The sequence below is a fragment of the Schistocerca gregaria genome, chromosome X (genome assembly GCF_023897955.1).
Source record: "Schistocerca gregaria isolate iqSchGreg1 chromosome X, iqSchGreg1.2, whole genome shotgun sequence".
NCBI classification, from domain to species: Eukaryota; Metazoa; Arthropoda; class Insecta; order Orthoptera; family Acrididae; genus Schistocerca; species Schistocerca gregaria.
The window spans coordinates 49,806,896-49,832,784 of NC_064931.1; the positions used below are offsets into that span (position 1 = coordinate 49,806,896).

The 25,889-nt window shown below is 41.4% G+C and overlaps 1 protein-coding gene across 1 annotated transcript; it reads left to right on the forward strand.

The window, feature by feature from the left end:
- LOC126297473 (exostosin-2-like) lies at positions 1–23,712 on the forward strand. The gene is made up of 4 exons (XM_049988348.1): positions 1–895; positions 983–1,207; positions 13,522–13,693; positions 23,647–23,712. Exons 1-4 carry the CDS (start codon positions 306–308, stop codon positions 23,710–23,712), a joined length of 1,053 nt encoding a protein of 350 aa, XP_049844305.1. The 5' UTR covers positions 1–305.
- The last annotated feature ends 2,177 nt before the right edge of the window (positions 23,713–25,889 follow it).

Sequence of the window (25,889 nt, forward strand, 5' to 3'; positions counted from 1 at the left end):
CAGCCTAACCATAGTCACAGACTATACGCATACGCGTGTTCGTAAATCTATGGAAGCAAATGTCAGCTGTGCTGCATGACAACAGTAAGGGGGAGTGTCATGCATGTTTGTATAACTCCGTTTTTTTCACCACGTTGTTGAATGTTACTCTTTCCTCCTATGCTTGTTAGAATTATCGCAAATCCGTTAATAATATCTGTGTCACAATGACATGATTTTGTACCTTTTATAAGAAGAGTGTTTGAGGTATGTGAGACGAGCATTTGACAGAGTCAGACGCGGCGAAGGATATTTTAGTGTGTCGCATGTCGTTGGTGGTGCTATTGCGGGAGAGTAGTTGTAGAGAACGCTTCGTTAGCTCCAAAGTGATGGGCAGCAACAGAGGCTTCTCCAAACAGAAGTCATTCAACAATGGTTTTAGGCAGTTTTTTCTTAGTTTATTTTTGTTTGCCGTCATCTCGGTGGTGTTTCTGCTTACTGTCCATTTTCTACCATCAACACAAGAAGGCACCTCACAGGTTTATGATCGTATCTCCTTAGAAAATTTACATTCCCTTCCAGAAGTATCGCTGTCTTCAAATTCTCGAATTTCGGACGCGAGAAATCCCCGCTGCAGCTATTATGACTGTTTCAATGTGTATCGGTGTGGGCATAAGGGAATTAATCGAATTTTGGTGTACTTGTACCCCGTAAAGAAATACGTGGATTCAAAAGGGATACCGATTGGTAGTCAAATTTCGAGAGAATTTTACTTTATTTTGCAAGCGATTTTAGAAAGCAAATATTATACACCAAATCCAGCAGAAGCATGTATTTTTGTTCCAACCATCGACACACTAAACCAAAATCGCTTTAGAACTGTAGAAACATCACAAGCATTGGCGTCCTTGCCCTAGTAAGTAAAACGAAGTGGCGCACTGATTTATTTTATCTTAATGTCTGTAAAATACTAATTTTGTTTCCATGTGTTTATTTTCTTCAGCTGGTATGACGGAGATTACCCCGGAGAAAATCATCTTATATTTAATATGCTGCCAGGTGCAGTACCTGACTATAGCACAGTTGTAGAACTTGCTCTTGGACATGCCATGGTAGCTGGAGCTGGATTTTCATCATGGACATATCGGCCTGGTTTTGATGTATCACTTCCAGTTTACAGCCCACTTGTTGATAAGCTGCAAGCACCTGATGAGAAGAAACAACCAAGGTTGCACATCTTCTTTGTTTATTTATGTATTTATTTTGAGAGAGAGGGAGACTATATTAGTGCTAGTTATAACTTGTTGAGAGTATATTTTACAGAAGTAGCCAATAATAGTTGCTTCTGCCTTTTAATATACAACTTGACTCATTCCACATTGCTGAAGATGATGAGATTTAAGGAGCACTTTGTGTGAGTGAATGAATCAAATGTAAGAGGCTGAGAACTTTGGCTGGTGTTGACTAAGTCATAATAGCTGAATCTTATTGAGATTTACAGAGTGAATTAACATCTATTTCTAGCTGAGAAACATGGGCAAACATATTGAGAGTAGTATGGTTTAGAATAATTTGTTGTCTTGGTCAGAAATTCCTCATGGGTTTTTATTAGACACTGTTAATAAATAGGGGTGTACTTCTGAATACAAGTTCACAGGCAGTTACTTTCAGTAGACTTAGTTTCCATTCATACTCTCAGGATAATTTTCTCAACGTTGTGATTATGTGCCATCAAATGTGACCAAAAAATAAATCAACGGAATCATTTCTGCTCGGCAAATTCTAGTCTGTAGAAGAATTTTTAATTATAAAACTGGGATGTCTGTAGTATAGAGAATAAAATTGATCATTCATTTTTGCTAAGTGTATGAATTTGCTGCTTGTGGTATGAGTAGTACTTGAGACTAATTTGTTTCTTTTGTAGATTGAAATGTAACAGCGTACATGAACAAGTCATATATATATAATAGCCTGTAAACTAATTTGTCCTACATCATTTTTATATAAACTGCCCAAACAGTCCATAGAAAATGGAATGAACCAGTTGACTCATTCTATCAGAAGTTATAATAGAACTTAATGTCTCATTCACATATTTACTGAAAGTTTTATGTGGACAAAGAACATATATTGTCTTCTGGCATAATGCTCTTACTTTTATCATACCAATTATCAGTTAATCACCTGGTTTTCATTCGAGAAGCTGGTTTACTGAAGTGTAAAATTACTGTGGGAATTTTCCCTTTCGTGTTATGCCAAATGTGTGCTTTTCACGAGTTAGTTCAGACACTGTTATACTACCTACAACACCAGAACGACGAAATGATTTTGTAGACCAAAGAGGTTTTGCCCAATTTTGTTCATATCATTTCTATTAGATATTTGAAAAACTTTTATCCAATGTACATGATAATTGCATTTAATCTAGTACCAAGTCGTGGGCAGGTAGACAGGTTATATATACTTACCAAGGTTTGATTTATTGGCGGTGATTTCAAGTTTGTGGGGGTCACTGAGATCAGCTTTTACTGGAATTATATAATATGATGGAAAATTTACCAGATCATGAATACTAGAGAATGCTACTGCAAAATGGAAGGATTTTTGTTGGGTTGCAGGATAAGCAATCTACAGGAAAGAGATATTCCACTACAAGGAGATGTCATAGTGTTAATTCTTCTCAAAATATTCACCATTGACAACTCCACTCTGCATGGCAGCAGATTTTGCTCTAGTAATCCAAGAAAAGCACATCCATTCTGCAGAAAATGAGATGATCTAATTGTATATTGACCAAAAGAATAACTTGCCCTGCCACTGATACAGGAAGATTAAAGCTTGCGGGAATACGAGGAGTGTGGTGCCACATGTTGGATTTGACCCATGACATCATCAAGCAGGCAGGGAACCCTATTTAAAGCTTATACATTACACAGATAAACAGACAAAAACATCAAAAATTTTTAATTATAGACGTAACATGAAACTGATAGGATAAGAATGGGAAGTGGTGGGTTTTGGGCGGAACAAACTAACATGTGACAGTCCTAATAATGAAAACCTAGAAAAACAAATATGCAAGAAAAAAAACCACAATTAAAAAAGAAAATGGTATTGGAAATATCACATGACCTGTATAACTCTGAGACCCCAAGAGCATGAAACCCAACTCCAAAATTGGTACTGGAACCTTTATTTTGCATATATTGTTCAAATGATACCACAACCAGCAGAACTATTATCAAAACCTAACCACATCAAAATAACTAGAACACAGTTGGTGACCCCCTGTGGGCCCGGGGGTTAGAATAGGCTCGAGGTATTCCTGCCTGTCGTAAGAGGCGACTGAAAGGAGTCTCGCACCTTTCGGCGTTTATGTGATAGTCCCCTGTAGGGTTTGACCTCCATTTTTCAAAATTTTCTGGAAGAGTGAGTCAACTGGGAAAGGGCACCTTGCGTGATGCGTTGTGTCAATTGTGCATTGAGATCTTTAGCTCACTTTCTCATCGATGCATTGCAGTCCTGCTCATCCTCCATCTCTTAGGCAAAGACACCTTACTGGGTACATTTTCCTCCACCCACTATGCAGTGTCGTTTTCTGCACTGACGATGACCATGGAATTATTTGCACCTCATATCTAGCATGGTAGCCAGTCCACTGTGGTGGGGCTGCCATGTACCCTGTTGGTTGTAGTCCCCTGACTACACAGGGATCGCTCTGCTGATGCCTGTGCCGTCAACTCCCCATGTATGCCAAGGAGTAGATGCCCGTCACCCTGGGGGCATTGGGACTCCCGGCAATGGTCATCCTGCCAGGTGGCCTTTGCTGCGGCTTGGTGGGGAGGGCCCAGGGTCGGAATGGGTGGCATCAGGGCGGATGACACGCCATGAAGCGTAGTACGTCATCTCTTGCTGGTGATCCGCTGCCAGCAGTCTAACTTCAGTGCTAAGAAATATGACCCCAAATTGTTCCCCTCCTTGACCACACCATGGGAGGAATGCCAGGTTAAGGATGGCAGTGAAGCTTATTTGCCCCAGTACCTCGTATGTGCAAGTGTTGATGGGGAGTCTTTCATGCCCATGAAGCCTCAGTTTTTTGTGGAGCATGTGGAGGACAAGTTCGGGGAGGTGGAGGGCTTGTCCAAAATGCACTCTGGGTCAGTCTTAATAAAAACAGCATCCTCTGCCCAGTCACGGGCATTACTTGCTTGTGACAAGTTGGGGGATGAAACTTCCTGGCAGATTAAAACTGTGTGCCGGACCGAGACTCGAACTCGGGACCTTTGCCTTTCGCGGTCAAGTGCTCTACCAACTGAGCTCCCCAAGCACGACTCACGCCCCATCCTCACAGTTTTACTTCTGCCAGTACCTCGCCTCCTACCTTCCAAACTTTACAGAAGCTCTCCTGCGAACCTTGCAGAAGTAAAGCTGTGAGGATGGGTCGTGAGTCGTGCTTAGGTGGCTCAGTTGGTAGAGAACTTGCCCGCAAAAGGCAAAGGTCTCGAGTTCGAGTCTCGGTCCGGCACACAGTTTTAATCTGCCAGGAAGTGTCATATCAGCGCACACTCTGCTGCAGAGTGAAATTCTCATTCAAGTTGGGGGATGTTTCTGTTACATCACGTCCCATAGGAACTTAAATATGGTCCAGGGTATTATATTCCACAGGGACCTTCTTTTGCAGTCTGACGAAGAGCTACGCGCCAATTTAGAGCGGTGAAAGATTCATTTCGTCCGGCACGTCCGTCGGGGTTCGAGGGATAATCAGGTTGCCACTTTGCCTTCATCTTGGCCTTCGAGGGTGACACATTGCCCGAGAAGGTGAAGATGATGGTGTACCGCTGTGATGTCAAGCCATATACCCCTACCCTGATGTGGTGCTTTACGTGCTAGAAGTTCAGCCATATGTCTTCCCGTTGTACTTCCAGTGGCACATGTTGAGTTTGCGGAAGTTGATCACAACCCAATACTTTGTGCCCCACCTCCCATCTGTATCAACTGCAGAGAGCATCATTCACCTTACTTGCCAGACTGCTGGATTTTACAGAAAGAGAGGAAAGTCATGGAATATAAGACCCTGGACCAACTGACATACACTGAGGCTAAGAGGAAATATGAGTGCCTATATCCTGTGGCTGTGACCACCTCTTATGCCGCTGCGATGACAACCATTGTCACCCTATCAGTTCCTTGCGTTCCTGTCGCCTCTCAGAACCAGAAGACTACACCTGCCCCCTCGGTGGTGGTGGTGGTGGTAGGGGGGGGGGGGGGGCAACGTCCCTCCCTGTTGCTCCCGCACCACCTACTTCGGGAGCAACAACCCCCCAACCATCGGGGATATCAGTCCTGACTTCTGGAAGTGGTCCCTTGGGTCATTCCTTTCGCAGGTCTGCTTATGGGAAAGATATCACCCGCCAGTGGCTGAAGAGCCCAAAAGCAGCTGGTGGTAGGGCTTCACACTCATCTTCAGTCATGGAGACTGAATCAGTGAAGTCCTCCCAGCCAGGGAAACCCAAGGAGCAGCAAGAGAAATTCAAAAAGAAGGTCCCCAAGATGAAGGGAATTGTGGTGACACCCACACCTCTGCTACCTACAAGCTCTGCATCTGTGGATTAGGTGGAGATTCTGGTGTCTGGTGAGGATCTAGAACTCACCAGACCCTCAGACACAATGGATATAGACTGCTCAGCGAAATTGCCTCATTGAATGTTCCAAGCCTTCCCAGTCTCATGATGGCGTCATCCTCCAGTGGAGTTGCTGTGGTTTTTTGTACCTCCTGGCTGAGCTACAGCAGCTGTTAAGCTTTACACCTGCTTTCTGCATTGCCCTCCTGGAAACTTGGTTCCCGGCGATGCGGGCCCCTGCCCTCAGCAGCTATAAGGGATACTACAGGAACTGTAGTGACTATAATTGAATGTCAGATGGAGTTTGCATTTATGTCCTAAACTCTTTTAGTAGTGAACCTGTGCTCTTTCAAATCCCTCTTGAAGCTGTGGCTGTCAGAATAAGGACGACACAGAAAATAATTGTCTGCAATGTATATCTTCCTCGAGATGGTGCAGTATCCCTGAACGCATTGACTGCACTGATTGATCAACTCCCTAAACCTTTCCTACTTTTGGGAGATTTTAACACCCATATCCCCTTATGGGGTGGCGCCATGCTTACTGCCAAGGCAGAGATGTTGTAACTTTACTGTCTCAGTTCGACCTCTGCCTCTTAAATACTAGGACCACCACATATTTCAGTGTGGCTCATGGCAGTTACTCGGCCATTTATCTATCAATTTTTAGCCCAGGGCTTCTCCCATCTATCCACTAGAGAGCACATGACGACATGTGTGGTAGTGACCCGTTCGCCATCTTCCTGTCACTGCCGCGGCATCAGTCCCACGGACACCTGCCCAGATGGGCTTTAAACAAGGCAGACTGGGAAACTTTCACCTCTACTGTCACCGTTGAAGCTCCCCCACATGATATCATTGATGTGATGGTTGAGCAGGTGACTACAACAATCGTTTCTGTGGCAGAAAACACGATCCCTCGTTCTGTAGGGTGCCCCCAGCAAAATGCAGTTCCTTGGTGGTCGCCGGAAGCTGCTGAAGCAATTAATGAGCGTCAGCGAGCTCTAAAGCGGCATAAGCAACACCCTTCCCTGGAGCACTTCATAGCCATTAAACGGCTCTGTGCATTCGTTCACCAACTTACCAAATGACAGAAGCAGGAGTGTTGGGAGAGAGATGTTTCAACCATTGGGTGCCATACATCACCTTCTCAAGTCTGGGAGAAAGATCAAACTTGTTTTCGGGTACCAGACCCCAACAGATGTTAACATAAATGGCATGTTATCTACCGACGCAAATGTGAATGCCAAGCACTTTGCTGAACACTATGCTCGAGCCTCTGCATCAGAGAATTACCCCCCTACCTTTCACACTCTCAAACAGCAGCTGGAAGGGAAAGTCCTCTTGTTCACTACACGCCACAGTGAACCCTATAACACCCCAATGACAGAGTGGGAGCTCTTCAGTGCCTTCACACATTGCCCTGAGACAGCTGCTGGGCCAGATTGAATTCACAGTCAGATGATTAAACATCTCTCATCTGACTAAAAGTGTTATCTCCTCGTGATCTTCAACCTGATTTGGTGCTATGGCATCTTTCCATTGCATTGGTGGGAGACCACCAACATATCAGTGCTCAAACATGGCAGAAACCTGCTTGATGTGAATAGCTATTGGCCCATCAGCCTCACCAACGTTTTTTGTAATCTGCTTGAATGTGTGGTGTGTCAGCAGTTGGGTTGGGTCCTGGAGTCATGTGGCCTACTGGCTCCATGCCAGGGCAGTTTCTGCCTGGGTTGCTCTGCCACTGATAATCTTGTGTTCCTCAAGTCTGCAATCCGAACAGCTATTTCCAGATGCCAACACCTTGTTGCTGTCATTTTTGATTTACAAAAAGTGTACGACACCACCTGGCGCCATCATACACTTGCCACATTATACATGTGGTGTCTCTGAGTCCAGCTCCCAATTTTTATCCAGAATTTCCTGTCGCTTCGTATTTTCCATGTCCAAGTTGGTGCCTCCTATAGTTTCCCCCATATCCAGGAGAATGGGGTCCTGCAGGGCTCTGTATTTAGTGTCTCCCTATTTTTAGTTGCCATTAATGGTCTAGCAACAGCTGTAGGGCTGTTTGTCTCACCTCTCTGTATTCAGACGACTTCTGCATTTCATACCTCTCCACCAGTACTGGTGTTGCCGAGCATCGCCTGCAGGGAGCCATCCACAAGGCGCAGTTGTGGGCTCTAGCACATGGTTTCCAGTTTTCGGCCACAAAGTTGTGTGTTATGCAGTTGTGTTGGCGTCATACCATTGATCCAGAACCAGAACTTTACCTTAATGACAACCCATGCACTGTAGCAGAGACATATAGATTCTTAGGACTGGTTTTCAACACCTGATTGACTTGGCTTCCTCGCCTTCATCAGCTTAAATGGAAGTGCTGGCAGCACTCAATGCCGTCCAATGCCTGAGCAACACCAACTGGTGTGCAGATCGCTCTACGCTGCTGCAGCTCTACAGAGCCCTTATTCAATCTCACTTTGACTATGGGAGTCTGGTTTATGGTTCGGTCGTGCCCTCTGTTGCATTTACTCGACCCAGTGCACCACTGTGGCGTTCACCTAGTAACAGGTGCTTTTAGGATGAGTCTGGTGACCAGCATCCTTGTGGAGGCCAGAGTCCCTTCATTGCAGGTTAGGCATGCACAACTGCTGGCCAGTTATGTTGAACACATTCATAGTTCTCCTGCACATACAAATCACTGTTTCCTTTTCCCACCCACGGCGGTTCATCTCCTGTATCGATGGCCCAGGTCTGGGCTCCCAATTGCAGTTCGTATCTGATCCCTTCTTTCTGAAATGGAGTCCTTGCCTTTACCACCTATACTTGGAGGTCCATTCACGTACACTCCCATCATGTACACCTCAGCCACAGCTTCCCTGGACCCTTCACATGGCTCTAAGGACTCGGTTAATCCACGGCTCTCCACTGCCTCTTCCTCTTGATTCTTGACATGTACTGAGGCCACGAAGTGGTTTTCACCAATGTGTCAATGACTCATGCTCACGTTGGCTTCGTGTATGTCTATGGAGGACATATTGAACAGCATTCCTTGCTTGATGGGTGCATTGTTTTCACTGCCGAGCTGGTGGCTATATCTCATGCTCTTGAGCACATCCGTTCATGCCCTGGGGAGTCGTTTCTTCTGTGTACTGACTCCTTGTGCAGCCTACAAGCTATTTACCAGTGCTACCCTCATCATCCTTTGGTAGTGATCATCCAGGAGTCCATCTGTGCCCTGGAAAAGTCCAGGCATTCAGTGACGTTTGTCTGGACCCCAGATCATGTTGGAATTCCAGGCAATGTACTTGCCAACAGGCTGGCCAAACAGACTACGCGGAAACTGCTTATGGAGATCAGTTTCTTTGCCACTGACCTGTGTTCAGTCCTACGCCACAAGGTTTTGCAGCTTTGGGAAATGAAATGGCATAACCTCAGCACAGACAACAAACTGCATCCCATTAAGGAGATTACAAATGTGTGGCAGTCCTCCATGCGGGGCTCTCGCAGGGACTCTGTAGTTCTCTGCTGGCTCCGCATTGGCCAGGCTTAGGTGACACACGGCTACCTCCTGCACCGAGATGACCCACCTCAGCGTTGGTGCAGTGCCCGGTGAGCTGTCCTTTGGCTGCCCTGCAATGGACTCTTCAGTTACCGGACTTGTTGCCATTAATTTTAGCTGACAACCCCTCATCGGCTAATTTAGTTTTACATTTTATATGTGACGGTGGGTTTTATCATTCTGTATAAGTTTTAGTGCATGTTCTTTGTCCCCTTGTGTTCTCCACAGTAATGCTTTTAATGTGTCACAGAGTGCCTGGCTTTTCCTTTTTATTCTTGTGATCGGCCAACCGTGGTCATCTGCTCTCTTGTATTTACTCCTTCTACCTGTTTCTTGTTTCTCTTTGTGGTTTTCTTTTCCTGTTTTGTCCATAGTAGTGTTGGTTGTCCTTCAGTCATTCTTCTGGTTCTTCCTTGCTCCTGTTATTGTGCTGTACATCTCCTTTTTTTGTCTTTTCCTTGTGTAATTATTTTACTGGGAACAAGGGACCAATGACCTCACAGTTTGGTCTCTCCCCCACCCCTTTAAACCACCTCTATGAATATTAAATATGAACCTTCACTATCAACTCAAATTACAAAATCATAAAAAACTACTCTAACATAAATTTTGTTACCCACATCTTAAAGAAAGTTACATAAATAAACAATCACCTTACAGTTCTTAAAATAAAAAAAAAATTAATCTTAATAACATAGTTACTGCCCAAAGTCAGCTGAGACTGCCCGAGCCCCCCAACCCCCCCTCACACACACACACACACACACACACACACACACACACACACTAAAAAACCAAAGCTAGAATTCTCAAACCATGAATCTCTCATAATTTTGTTACAATGACACATGTACTTGTCCCTAAGAAGCAGTGGCTTTGGTGAATTCCATAAACTCGCCATACATCAGGAATTTAATTGTAGCACCCCTATCATTGGCCATAGCAGGAACTAACGAATTACAAGTAAGTTTTGTCGGAAGATCCTTACATAGTACCTAACAGGTGGAAAAAAATTTAGTCAATTAACAACACAGTGAACTAACAACTCAAAAACTGAAACTGTATCAGATGCCAATAACTCATGGCATTAGAACAAGTCACTGACAAGCCAATGAAAACAAAAAACAGAGTAACACACAGCATTAAGTTCAATGCCGCAGTACCTTCACTCACAAATAATGTAGAAATAAAAAATATCCCACTCTAGAGCATACCACTGCGTACTCTAACATGGCCTCTGAAAACACAATCAATTTCAAAGATGGTGTGTCACAATGACCTTATACGATACAACACAGGTACATCACAGGTAATTGCGGACAGGTGGTACTGTAAACTTAGCTTGACCCCTTGTTTACTTGGATTGTTTTTCACTCAATTATGTAACATGGCATCATATTTTGGGACATGTCTGTACATTCAGAAAGAATCTTTTAACTCATAAAAGGGTGATCAAAATTATGTGTGATGTCAGTTGATAAATATCTTTGTCCATATTTCTCAAGGCTGTCACTCTGCCATCGCCTAATATATTCTCAATTATGAGATGTGCAGTTAATAAAATGGATACATGAAGGAACTACTGCATTACTGTAATGAATACTGTGAGATAAATGGGGATTACACTTAAATAAGGTATTTAATGTTTTCTCAGAAATATGAACACTATTCTGTGTGTTACATTCCCAGTAAGCACCCATCAGAAATATAAAAAAAAATTAAAAAAAGTGTGAAAACCTTCAGCTTTTAGTTCTACATTTGGAAGCTTCTTTGTGGTACACTGCTTTTAGTTTCTCACAGTAGATTAGAGTCTCTTTCCTTATTGTGATATTGGGTCATACCAGAAATCTTGGTTGTAGGGACATGCTGATTTATAGTGTAACCACAGGTCTAGCTTAGGTTGAAAGGGGTAATTCATTTGAGAGTTGTGAAGCCAAAAAATGTTATTACCACATAAAGACTGGTAACATAGTGACCTGTACAGCAGCCTGATGTTTATGGGCACCCCTCATTGAAAAGCACTGTGCCATATTTAATGCACTTTTCATAATATAAACTAAAACTTGAAGGTAAATTCAGAAAATTTATATGCATGATGCTGAACAAATCTCCAAGTATTTTGATGTATATTATGTATATATATCTTAAATAAACTACAAAATATGCAAGAGGAGGATCCACTAAGTAAGTTTTTCCCATATGAATATTCTGTTTTTGTATAAATCATCAATACAAGTACCAACTGAATCATTACATGACCACGTATCTTTGGATCAGAAATTCCCTCACACGAGTAAATACACTCAAAGACAAAAAGGGATGCACCATGAAGGAATTACCTGAATTGGATGGAAATCAGTAGATGTTATGTACATTTACAGACAAACAAATGATTGTAATTTTAGAAAAAATGGATGATTTATTCAAGAGAAAGAGCTTTACAAATTGACCTAGTCAGTACTGTGTTGGACCACTTCTGGCTCTCATACGAACAGTTATTCCCATTAACGTTGATTGATACTTGTTTCCCTGAGGGGAGTTGTGCAAATTTCTGTCCAACTGGCATGTTAGATTGTTAAAATCCTGAACTGGTCGGAGAGTACTGCCCATAATGCTCCAAATGTTCTCCATTGGGGGGAGCTCCAGCTACCATGCTGGCCATTGTAGGGTTTGGGAAGCATGAAGACAAGCTGTAGAAACTTTTTGCCATGTGTGAGCGGGCATTATCTTGCTGAACTGCAAGCCAAGATGACTTGCCATTAAGAGCAACAAAATTGGGCATAGAATATCATCGACGTACTGCTGTGCTGTAAGGGTTTCACGAATTACATGTAAAAGAGTCGTGCTATGAAATAAAATGATGCCCCAGACCATCGCTCCTTTTTGTCAGATTGTATGGCAGGTGATAGGTTGGTAACCCACCACTATCAGAGGCATCTCCAGAAACTCCTCCGTCATTCATCGGGGCTCAGTTCAAAGTTGGACTCATCACCCAAGACAGTTCTACTCCAGTCAGTGAGATTCCAGGCCAAATGTGTCTGACATCTGTCATCAATCTAGGTCAACTAGTTCCTACTTGATGCTGTGTTTCATTCATCCATTCCTGCTAACATGGAAGACAGTGACAATGCTCCTATTCAAACGTTAGGCAATTCACTGATTTCTCCAACTAGCTTCTCTGAGCCCAAATGCCGAACTCTGTGTATATTGCTCATGCGTCTGTCTGCAAGGCATACTTACTGTCCAATTGAGTACACAGAATGAAATTCACAAAGACTTTATGCCCTGGTATTGAGATGCCCCTGTTTAGTATCCTTGGCATATGCAGAGTAAAATTGCACTTCAGCTTCACACATTCGTGTGTGTGTGTGTGTGTGTGTGTGTGTGTGTGTGTGTGTGTGTGTGTGTGTGTGTGTTGGGGGGGGGGGGGATGAAAAAGGGTATTCACAGAAGTACTCTTGTACCGCCAGTCAAGTCTATTATCATTCTGACCAAGAAACGTTAGATGTACCTATCTTCAAATGAAATGTCTCGTATCATCATCGAGTTTTTGACCTTTGTGCATTCTGTCCAGTACAGTTCCACCCTCAACATATTTACCTACAGGCTGGAGTAGTTAGCACAAACATTCATTTGTTCAAGTAGAGATTTTTGCACGATGAAGATAGGGTGAGAACCCTTGCAACTTGTCAATAAGTGCAGTCTTATTCATTGAAGAACATCTGCTCAAGATACTGCCATGTGTTGTTGTTTTAATATCAGATGATTATATTTCTCTTATTTATGTTTCCTATTGCAGTTGGTTTTTATTAATTATTTCATCTGTTATAGTTTGTATTGTGAAGTTTGCGACTGATAACCTAAGTGAAAATTTGGAATGTCTGGATCAATTGGAAGCACATTTATCCACTGTGTTCTTTGGTAGTTACACTATCATCATCAGGTGACGCCTGTGAATAATAGGTGGATAAAAATCCAGTGATTCATTCAGAAGTTTGAAGATTTTCATGTTTCCATTGAGACATCTGACAAAAACTAGCAGATAGGTTATCTCTTGCACATTATGTCCTGCATGCAGTATGTATGTGATGTTGAAAGGGGGCTGGGGAGGAGGAGTCACACACTATTTCTATAGTGGCAGTATGTTAGATTTTTTTTAAGATAAGGCAAAATATAATAATCTGTGCAAGGTTTGAAGAGTTGAAGTTTCATACTGAAACAAAGGTGCATAAGGAGGTATAGAGAACTTGCTTAACTGTGGAGGTACAAAGCACTTGTTTAAATATCAGTATGCAAATTCTTACAGCATCTTCTTTTGACATCAGAAATAAAAAATTGAATTAAGGTTCATTTGCTACAGGTTGTGGTTAGCCATTTCATCTCAAGTCAACTTGCATCCAGAGTATATGAGAGAGTTATGGAACTTATCACAGGACTTACTTCTATTGGAATCTTGTACTGGAGCTCTTCAAGGCAACTACACTGTGAGGTGCCGAGGAGATGAAGTCTACAACTATCCAGATATTTTACAGGTGAGAGTTGAATTGTTTGTATGTACTTTAGAATTATAGACTGTGAATAGTTTTGGAGCCTCCCATGTTGGCTTATATTACTAGGATATTAAAAAAAGGATGACTGTGTGTGAGTAATAGTCATGTTCATAGAAATGATATGCAGATACGCAAAATTATAAAAAATTGTTTTTTAAAGGCTGGTCATAGGTAAGAGAAAAGAAGTCAGAAAATAAGTGTAACAAACTGCAATTTATCATAAGGTGTGAGAATTGTTGAAAGTACAGAGCAATACATGGGCAAGAGTGTAATAGAAGCCTGCGTTTGGTAGAGATAACTTTAATTCACTTATATAGCTAAACTGAACAACATATTATCCGCCAAACACATAACAATGCATTGATTCTTAAATATGAATAAAAACAATGTAAAACAAACATATTTTCTCTGTAATTCTATCATGTAAAAATGTTAAAACCCTCACAAAATAAATACTGAAGAAAACTGCCATTCTACATGCCATCCAAAAAGCATACATAACTGAATTAATTGCTGCCCCTCCTGACATCCATAACCATCTGTATCTATTTGCCCACTGCTCCCCCCAATGTCCCAAAACCAAAATGGCGCCACCCTCACACTCAAAGCAGTACCTCTTTTTGACCACATCTGCCCTCCAAACTAAAATAAAGCTATGCTGAAAATAAACCACAACAAATAAACAAAAACAACTTGAATACTTAAAACGCCCCACTCTGTGTGTTGCTGCAGATGGACTGTCAAATATTATCATCTCAGCACTGTCACAAAAATCTATTGCTGGCATGCATAGGAGCTACTTACACCAATTATATGGCTTTCCTGCACGTTTGACACTTGCAAAAATCACTCAAAACACAATTCTTTTGGAGGCCCGATAATACTCAGCATATCCTGCTTTTCTGCATATGGGACCATGGTGAGAAGTAATGAATCTGAAGTTATTGTTCAGTGTTCGATATCAGTTGAGGTATTACATGCCACATATTTTGCTTGGTTAACATTCCCAAGTTGCACCCACTGCTGGTAGAGGGCTCTGAATTGTAGCGTGGCAGTATGTCATGTAACTGTGTCAGTGTGTAAGAAACAGCATGCTGTAAATGACTTTCTAAGCATAGAAATTATGCCTCCAGTTGAAATTCATAGCAGAATGAAAGCTGTATATGGTGATGATTGTATCAGCATCAGTAATGAAGGAAGCAGTGTTACTAACTTCAACACATTGACATACCTCAGAGTGGCTGACCACATGTGGCAACCGATGAGACTTATCAGAATTGAGTTGATGAAATCATCAGAGAAAATTGTCAGATAACATAGACACAGCTCTCAGGTAAGTATGGCATATCACAAGTGTGTGTACAGACCATAATTGCAGAACTCTGGTACAGATAACTGTGTGGATTGTGGGTGTCTCAAATGCTCAGTCCTGCCGTGAAACAGAGGAGATTGGTCATCTGTCAACAATTGCGTTTGTGTTTTGAGTGTGAAGAACAACATTGTGGCAGGTGATGAAAGCTGGGTTAACCATTTTGATCCTGATGATAAGAGAGCATCAATGGATTTCCACCACAGGGGATCACTGACACCAAAAGAGTTCAGGACCATGCCATCACCAGGCAGAGTCATGCTCACAATGTTCTGGGATGTTCAAGGTATAGTGCATTTGAAATTCATGCGGAAATGAAACCGTCATTTGTAAAAGGCTCTGAAGAAGATATGGGAAATCTATGTAGGTTGAGCTCAACAAAATATTTTCACATTCGGAAGAGAAAGTAGGTGACTGAAATTTTGTAAATAGTTCTCGCCTCGACGAAAAACGTCTTTGTTTTAATGACTTCCATCCCAACTCTCGTATCATATCTGCCACACTCTCTCCCCTATTACGTGATAATATAAAATGAGCTGCCCTTTTTTGCACCCTTTCATCATTCGATTTCCCTTCTTCTTGTGTTCTCTAAAATGTTTGAAATGATTGTTGCAATCCAAATTCAAAATTTGTCACAAATTTAATATAATCTCAAAAAAATCAATTTGGCTTCCAAAAAGGAAAAAGTACAATTTATGCAATTAATGAATTCATAAATGAAGTTGGTTTCACTGCAGATAAATCACAAGAAACTGCAGGAATCTTCACTGACTTATTCAAAGTGTTAGATTGTGTGAATCGCTCACTATCAGTATATAAAATGCAAAAATACAGAATTATGGGTAGTGCCTTACAGTATATCGAGACAATGCATCAAAAAAGAATTACACGCAAGAAGCTTGAATGGCTTCCAAATGTATTGTCTGTGATGGAAGAAGCAACTGATTTCACAAGTGGTGTTCATCAGATAGTGAGAGAGGAAGTTCAGAAGGTACTTGGATTGCACAACGAGCAAAAAACAAAGATGCTTCAAGAGGCCATAATGGAGGAAGTGGAACAGATTTTGAACCCAGTCTCTCCTCCTTTGTCTCCTTTAAAACAGTGAAAAGTCAAGACCCAGGCAGAGTTACCCTCCTACAATGCTGCATGAGGGACCTGTTTGGGCACCAAGACAGACTGACGTCTGGAGGACCCAGGATAACCAACAAGTATGTTTCCACTGCGGACGACCAGGACATGTGGTGTTCTATTGTCGAGAAAGGCGGTGGATATTTGATGATGCCTGTGCCAGAAGACAGCAGACTGATCTTAGCTGACGCCAACTCTGGGACGATGAAGATGAACAACAAGATGGGGGTGCATGACAACGTAGGTCACCATCGCTGCAAGCTAGCTGCTGGAGAGGACGCTCCCCAACACGCTGATCGAGGTCTCCATCACCATTTAGAAGCTCCAGCTGATCACATAGCCGCCGCAACCTGGAAAACTAAAGGGTGCGACCTTCATTGGAGGTGAGGCCACCGAAGAGAAAAATCCTCTGCCGTCGATCACTACAAAAATGATAGGAAACTGCATCAGTATCCTCATGGATGGCCGACCAGCCCAAGCTCTTGTGGGGGAGCTTCGTGTTCAGTCATTTTGGAGAAGTACCGTCACCAGTTGCAGAAAACTGTATTTGTCGACAACAAAACGTCTCTGCTGAAGGTGGCTAATGGGAAATATGTAAAACCTACAGGAAGATGTACCATTTGTGTGGGTATAAGTGACCATACACAGCCCTTAGAATTCATCATCTAACAAGAGTGTAGTCATGACATTCTCTGATGGGACTTTTTGAAAGCTTCTCAGGCAAGTATAGATTGTGGTTGCTCGAAGATTATGCTAGACAAGATGAGATACTTAGGACAGGAAGATGGGCATCCGAGTGTGTGGAGACAATGTGTGCAGGATGAACTGGTCATTCCTGCAGCAATGCTAGAAATGTAACTGTCATGTGTCATGCCATGCATCAACCCATGAATCTTGTAGTGAAATGTAAGAGAAACATACCACTGGAGAATAACTTGGTCATCCCAGCCTCTGTCGTCTTGTTTAAGAACGGATTCGGTGAATTGCGGATAGTTAACTGTCGCTGAGAATTGCAGATTCTTCCAAGACGCATGTGCATAGCAAACGCTGAGCCGTGCCGAGCCTGTGGGCAAAATTAGTGCCACCACTACAAGACAAGATCTTCTAGCTCGACTATTGCCAGATCTCACTCAGGAACAACATAAGAAGCTACTTGCCATTCTTCAAGAGTCCTCTGAATGCTTTAATCCACAGGCGAAGAGAAAATTAGACACATCAATGGTGAAGCACCGGATTAGCACTAGAGACCATCAACCAATAAGCCAGAGAGCATACCGTGTGTCAGCAACGGAACGTCGAATAATTCGTGATGAGGTAGAGAAAATGATGAAGAATGACATTGTTCAGCCTTTGCAGAGCCCATGGTCATCACCAGTGGTTCTCGTCAGGAAGAAGAATGTGCTGCAAAAAGCTCTGACTGACCGACCCTGTACTTGCTCTGTATGATGAGAGAGCACCTACAGAACTACACACAGATGGCAGTGGATATGGAATTGGTGCTGTTCTGGTGCAAATTTCAGATGGAAAAGAGAAGGTTATAGCCTAAGCTTCTAGGACACTTACAAAAGGCGAGAGAAACTACTTAACTAAAGAAAGAGATTGTCTTGCTGTGATCTGGACCATGTGCAAATTTCGACAGTATCTCTACTGAAGGATATTCACAGTTGTTACAGACCATCATTCACTTTGTCGGTTGACAGGTCTTAAGGATCCAACAGGACGACTCACCAGGTGGGCACTACGTCTTCAAGAGTATGACATTACCATAGTGTACAAAAGTGGAAGAAAACATCAAGCTGCTGTCTGTCTCTCAAGAAACCCTGTGCAAGACCATCAAGACTTTGATGAAGATAGTGACTGTCTCGCTGCACTCCAGTATCTCTCTGCTGAGCAGGACGACACCAAGATATCTCAAATTATGCTTGCCTTAAATCGATCAGAGGATGAGAAAGGACAATTTAAGGTAGTTAATGGATTGCTTTGCAAGAAAATCTTTGATACGTTTGGAAAGAGGTGGCTACCAGTGATTCCTAAACACATGTGCTTAGATGTTCTACAGAAATTCCATGACACACCTGAGGCCAGACATTTAGGATTTATCAAGACATACGACAGAATCCACAAGAGATTCTTCTGGCCAGGTTTATTTAGGAGTGTCAGTCACTATGTATCGCATTGTTGAGAGTGCCAGAGGAGAAAGGCAGTTCCTCAGAAACCACCTGGCCAACTCATACCAATTACACCAGCTGAAATGCCTTTCCAGTGTGTTCGGATTGACCACCTCAGACAATTTCCAACATCTGCTAATGGCAATATATAGATTATTGTTTGCACTGATTCTCTGACACTCTATGCCATTACAAAAGCTGTGAAAACAGCCGAAGCATCCAAGATAGCCAAATTCATAGTGGAAGACATTGTATTAAAACGTGGTGTCCCAAGGTCATAAATTATGGATCGAGGGAAAGTTTTTCAATCGAATCTCGTTACAGAGAGAAACCATTGGTGCTACGTCACTCATCCCATGACTGCCTACCATCTGCAAACTAATGGGCTTACTGAACACCTTAACAAGACCTTGGCAGACATGCTGTCAGTTTTCGTTAGTGTTGAGCAGAGCAACTGGGATGAGGTGGTACCTTCTGTGACGTTTGCCTACAACACCGCCAAACAAGACACCACAGGATTTACGCCACTTTTCTTGGTGCATGGGCATGAGGCAACTACGGCGATGGGCACTATGTTTATATTACATCCTGATGACATGGACGATGACTACATCGGCCAGGTGTTATCCAGAGCTGAGGAAGCTCCGCAGTTAGCTTGACTCTACATGCTGCAGGCTCAAGAAAATGATCGCCGAAGGTACGACGCAAGCCCAGCCTGGTGACATCATCTGGATCTTCACTCCTGTTCGGAATGTTGGTCTCTCTGAGAAGCTCCTCAGGCGCTACTGTGGACCTTATAAGGTTGTAAAACAGTTGTCGGATGTTACTTACATAAAATGGACAAATTGTTACTTATGAAGCTGAAGATTTCGACCCCGGCACAAGACAAAGAAAGATCAGAGATACGGTCCACGTCCTTCTAATGAAGTCCTACAAGAATCCTGCAACCCAGGGTAAATTTGAAGCTCCAGAGACAGGCAACAAGCGGAAAGGTGATGAAGAGCGTAGTGGCAACACAAGTTCTAAGATGATCACCGCCAGGGCGAGCATCAGTCATCGGGAGTCAGAGTATGCAGGACCGACGACTCGTTCCCGGACTATAAGGACATAACACTGAGACGCTGTTCACTTAAGGAGGGAGCAATGTCGCAGAAGAAGCTGAGTAGCACCTTGGTGTAGTGGTTATGATACTAAACTGTTGTATGGAGGGTTGTGAGTTCAAAACTCACCTGGACTGTACAATTTTAATTTCTATATTTGGTTTGAATACATTCTAAAAGTATCCACAAATGTCAAGAATCATTGTACTGGAATGTTCTGTAGCTGTATAGATATTGTGTGTGTGTTCTGGCTGGAGGCAGTTTGCTCCGCACTTCTGTATGTGCAAGTGCTGAATAAAACTTTGTTAGGTGACGTTAGTGTTTGGCATTCATCTAATTACACCTTCTTCTATGTCACAATATCAAGTGACCCAACAGGAAAATCCTCTGACATGTCTTGTGATTTTTTGGTTATATATTGTTGAGGTTCCTCTTTGTTACTCACTTTATTGATAAGTACTTCTCTCCTTGTCACTGATGGATTGTTTTGTTGTCATTTGTATTACTTGTTAAGTGATTGAGTGGTGTTCATTAAGTAAAGTGAATTGAGATATCACTATTAATTTATTATAACCTTTCTCTCAAGATATTATTGAGTTATAACAACAAAATCATTCCAAGAGATTTGAATAAAACTTCAGCTTTCATTTATGTTTCAATCCTGAATGATATTCCCTACTTTCAAATTATAGCTCAATATTCATCTGTCATGACCATAAAATTCAGCACATCGCTTGGATTTCTTTTCAGTACTTCCTCTGACTGAGTGTGGACAAACCGCATCTGTAGACTTCACTTTTAATTCTGCCTCACTGGCACATGCTGAAAGACAAGAAATCACAAAACCCTTTGTTGAGCTCAAAGACATTTAACTGCATGTTGTCACACATCAAAGTGGTTATATTTGTTCTTGTAATGATAAACATGCAGTAGTGGTAACGTCACATCCTTGGAACTCTGAAGTCTTTGTCCCTATATTTCTCACGCAAAAGACAAAAATCCAAGATAAGAAAGCTGCAACAAAACCACAACCAAAAACATCCAAATTGTCCAAGAAATATAAAAAATTGTAATAAAGTTTAGCTAACATTAACATTGTGGTATGTCTATAACTTAACATATTTTGTGCCTAACCCAACTAAATCCTCACCTGCATCTGTCAATTTTATTGATTTCAGCTAATTTTAGGGTATGGTTGAATGTATCTAGTATTAACGGTAAGTGCCACAGAATGACTCTATCTTTTTAAATGCATTCTACAGCTGTGTAATGCTGAATGTGTTCAGTATTAATGGTGATTCATCACAGAATATCAGCTCAGCCCTACTCACAATCAAATATTGTGTAACAGCTTGGAAAAAAATACAAATAATATCATCAAGCATAATGATAATTGAACAGTAAACTTATGAAGCTATGTACAATAAAATGAAGGTGAAAAATGGTGTCAAAACTTTTCATTACATTTTCAGTAGAGCGCATAAAATAATGGGCTTATTATCTGTGTTAAAGAAAATGTTAACTGTAAACTTGACAATTTCTCATGAAGAATGAGCTGTTTGAAGCTACTTAAAATAGGTACACCATGATCATAGACACACAAAAGACAGGAAACATTCCCTAATAGACTATCACAAAAGTTAATGTTGCTGTTGTGGTCTTCAGTCCTGAGGCTGGTTTGATGCAGGTCTCCATGCTACTCTATCCTGTGCAAGCGTCTTCATCTCCCAGTACCTACTGCAACCTACATCCTTTTGAATCTGCTTAGTGTATTCATCTCTTGGTCTCCCTCTACGATTTTTACCCTCCACACTGCCCTCCAATACTAAGTTGGTGATCCCTTGATGCCTCAGAACATGTCCTACCAACTGATCCCTTTTTCTAGTCAAGTTGTGCCACAAACTTCTCTTCTCCCCAATCCTATTCAACACCTCCTCATTAGTTATGTGATCTACCCATCTAATCTTCACATTAATAATATGTGTAAATGTAAATAACTGAATCATAGAAACACACACGTTTTCTTAACCAGATTAAAATGTATGGTAGGATATGCAGGCTTTTCTAAACACATTAAAATAGTGTGTCTTTTGAACATTACTAATATACATGTCCTAAAAATATCACACATTCAAACAACTTGTCCACATGAAACACACAGAAATAACATAAACATATAGAATACTTTACAGGTTACATCTGTATCTGGAGCACTCACTTTAAGCACTGTGAAAACGCTAATCACACTGAGCTCTACTTTTAGTGAATCACGACTATTTTTGATATTTGACACCGACATGTCACACACGTACCACTAATGAAGTGTGAGGATTGTTTAGAGTAAGAGGGTCAGATTTGTGGGGGCTGGTGCAGGGCTATGACATGCGTACCTGCTTGACATAGAGAGGTGTGGCTGCGTCCTTGAATTGCACACTGGCAATGGTATGACTTAACTGGATGAACCACTTCAGACAAGGCCTAAGTTCAGGTGTGCTCTTGCTGGGTAAGTGGTGGGGATGGCTTCTCTGCAACCGGTAGTGATGCAGCAGTCCCAATGCATGTGCTACAGTGACACACAAGTTGCGCTAATGTAGCACAGGTGGTGTTTATGAGTCAACAACCCCATCATGCCAGCACTCTGACAAAGCCAACCAAAACAGACAAATTTTGATGTTAGATACGTAGAAACAAAACACTCGTGCACTGTGTGTGGGCAGAGGACACTGTATTCACGTCTCAAGGCAGTTACTAATCGTAACATATGACATGCACACCACACTTAAGAACATTCTGTGTGGTACAACACGTTCCATATTTGAACTCACTGGTAAAATCAGCACCAGTCTTTCCACATTGAAATGAATATAAATACACTACAGCCGTGTGCGAAGTTCTTAAATGTATGATTTTTATGTTTTTTACTTATTGACTCACTTGTCGTGATGACAATAGGATTTTGCACTCCATATTGTTTGCAAATTCGAATATAATCTGCTCTCAAGAAATTCAGTTGCCCTATCTCTCTAATCCAAAATGGACCAAAGTAATAATGACAACGTTTTCAGGTTTCTTTCTTGCCCTTTGACAACTTGGTATGTGACTTAACCAGGATCAAATTTCTGACTGCATATACAGGGTGTTACAAAAAGGTACTGCCAAACTTTCAGGAAACATTCCTTACACACAAATAAAGAAAAGATGTTATGTGGACATGTGTCTGGAAACGCTTAATTTCCACGTTGTAGCTCATTTTAGTTTCATCAGTATGTACTGCTCAATGGAGCATGTTGTCAAGATTTCATACGGGATACTCTACCTGTGCTGCTAGAACATGTGCCTTTACAAGTACGACACAACATGTGGTTCATGCACCATGGAGCTCCTGCACATTTCAGTCGAAGTGTTCGTACACTTCTCAACAACAGATTCGGTGACCGATGGATTGGTAGAGGCAGACCAATTCCATGGCCTCCATGCTCTCCTGACCTCAACCTTCTTGACTTTCATTTATGGGGGCATTTGAAAGCTCTTGTATTTGCAACCCTTGTACCAAATGTAGAGACTCTTCGTGCTCATATTGTGGACGACTGTGATACAATATGCCATTCTCCAGGGCTCCATCAGTGTATCAGGGATTCCGTGTGATGGAGGGTGGATGCATGTATCCTCGCTAATGGAGGACATTTTGAACATTTCCTGTAACAAAGTGTTTGAAGTCACGCTGGTACGTTCTGTTGCTGTGTGTTTCTATTCCATGATTAATGTGATTTGAAGAGAAGTAATAAAATGAGCTCTAACATGGAAAGTAAGCGTTTCCGGACACATGTCCACATAACATATTTTCTTGCTTTTTGTGTGAGGAATGTTTCCTGAAAGTTTGGCTGTACCTTTTTGTAACACCCTCTATAATAGGCCATACTAGTATATCCTGGACCTGTTTGTGTTTAGCTGCTTTCTGTTTATAGTATCCAACACTTTTTTCCAAAGTTCTTCTTGTGCAAGTTCTATTGTGTGTGGAAACTGAAGGTGTGTAAAAACTCTGCTTGGTTTTCTTCCAAATAACACAGTGCTTGGTGGCAAACTATTACTAGAATGGTATAGATTATTGATTACTTTTTCAAAACTGAATAATTTTCAGCCTAATTTTTATTTTTAAAAATTTTTCCACAGTGTGTTGTACAAAGCCATACAAGTACACAAATTGCACACTCAGTTGCATTGGTGCCAGGACAGTAAGCAGAGATTAGAATTTGTTTGACCACATTGCCTTATAAAGTCATTTTCCATTCATGTGATTGGAACTGTGAGGCATTGTCTATCAAGATACTGTCTGGTGTAATAGTAGGCATGAACTAATCCTCTGTTAATTGTTTGATCATTAACCAACTGATGGCTTTTCACAATGGACAGAACTGTACATATTTTAGAGAACCTCTAAGATTACTAGTACTTGTGTAAAGTTTCCTTTAGCATTTGATAGTGGGCTGAAAAGATGCAATGCTACTAATTGTCCTGATTTATCAGGTCTCTATGATATGTTAATCCCTTGTGTCACGTAGTTGTGAATTTTGTTTTCTGACAGAATTCATACATTTTCAGCACTGCATGTACCCTATGAGCCATGCTATTAAAGCTCACATGTTCTTCCCACTTCAATGTACATTTTTTTTGGTCAAAAGTGTGTGTAAATCATGTTTACATATTTAATCATATCATCCACTGCAGTATTGGGTATATACAGCCACCAGTGAATGGAATTCACATGTGCCTTCTAGGACATCGTGATGCTTACAGTAATAGGTTTGGATCGTCACACTTATCTTTGATCATCTCAAAGACCTTGTCTGCTTCCTTTTTGACCATAATGTTGCTCAGTAACTTCTTAATGTCTTTCCCACATGTTACACCCTCCTTTTTCCTCCATCGAGTGTGCTGTATGTTTTTCTCATATTTTTTTTGGGTAATCATGACAGTACATCAGGAATAATATTATCTTCCCCTGATATGTATTTAATTTGAAAGTCATATTTTTCAAGTGTGATTGCCCACCTTGTCAGACAGTTGTTTGTCAGTTTACATTTAATTAAGAATGATAATGCTTTGAGATCTGTGCGCACAGTGACATGTCTTACAAGGAGGCAGAATTGAAACATATCAATACCTCAAATGATGGTCAGCACTTCCGTCTCAGTATTGGTGAATTTTCTTTCCCACCAGGAAATGTTTGCCGGTGAAGGCAGTAATGAGATGCTCACTTAAACCATCAGCCTCATACAGGTAGGTGGGAACGAGTGGCGAACTTGCCACTAGATAAAACTATTGTATTAAATCCGAGTGGTGTAGAATAGGTGCTTATAACAAGTCGAAATTAAGATTTTCAAAAGATTTTGCTGTTGCTCTCCCCAGGTCAATACTGCTTCTTTCAGTTAAACGCTGTAGGTCACTGGCTCACTGTCTGTTTGTCTAGGGACAGAATACTACTTCATAATATTCAGTCACTTAAATCTAATACCTGCTAGGTTGAACATAGGTGCTGCTACAAAATTGTGTATTTAACTACTCACGATTAAGTTTCAATAAAATAATTTATTTTTCCACGAATCTGTCATTAAACTGTTGAGTAATGACCGACACAAGGTGTTATGCTGGATCGATAATATGCCTCGAGCTCCCAGTAGTGGATAGTAAATAAGTTAATAAATTAACTCAAAAACACCAGACTGTGCAGCTATAAAATTACTGAATTATCCTCACCGATAAGCTGACTAATTGACACAATAATACGCCATCCTAAATACCGATTAGTTAAGAAATTTAATTAAAGTCCCCCACAACTCTATCTGAGAAAAAGTCCAACACTGTACAAAAGAATCACAGTCTGAAAAGTGCCGAAATACTTTTAACACCGACGGAATGCCAAATATTTCAAAAACCTAATACCTGCCACTGTACCACTGCAAATACAAGTGCAGATGTTCCAAACTGTGTTTGCTGCCTTCCTGTAATAAGTGATCGTGTATCAGTTTTCATTCAAAAGTTATGTTGATTTTAATTAATTTTTCAGTTAAAATGTCTCCCACAGCTTAATTATTAAAATGATTGAACATGTGAGTAGGTCTGTCAATGCTTATTATCTTTGTTGTGATGAATACTTTAAAAGTTGTAAATTACTTAGTGAATTACTGTTATTCAGAGCTATTTGTCTCTTTATCTGCTCTCATATAACATTTCCAGATTATACGTGTGTACCACTGGATTTGTAATCAAATTCTCTTTCGTCTGACACCGCGTACCCTCCCGTACTCGGCACGGCTCGCACTGCAAACACGCAAAAAAGTAAAGTGCAATTTGAAAGTCTTAGTGGCTACCATAGTTTGATGTCACGTGCAGCTCGTGAAAAACCCACAAGGAGT

Excerpts from the sequence above, each read along its gene's own strand:
- LOC126297473 (XM_049988348.1), top strand. The coding sequence starts at position 306 with ATGTCGTTGGTGGTGCTATTGCGGGAGAGTAGTTGTAGAGAACGCTTC. Across the intron at positions 896-982 it reads GCATTGGCGTCCTTGCCCTA|CTGGTATGACGGAGATTACC; the intron begins GTAAGTAAAACG and ends TATTTTCTTCAG. Across the intron at positions 13,694-23,646 it reads ACTATCCAGATATTTTACAG|TGTGTTGTACAAAGCCATAC; the intron begins GTGAGAGTTGAA and ends ATTTTTCCACAG.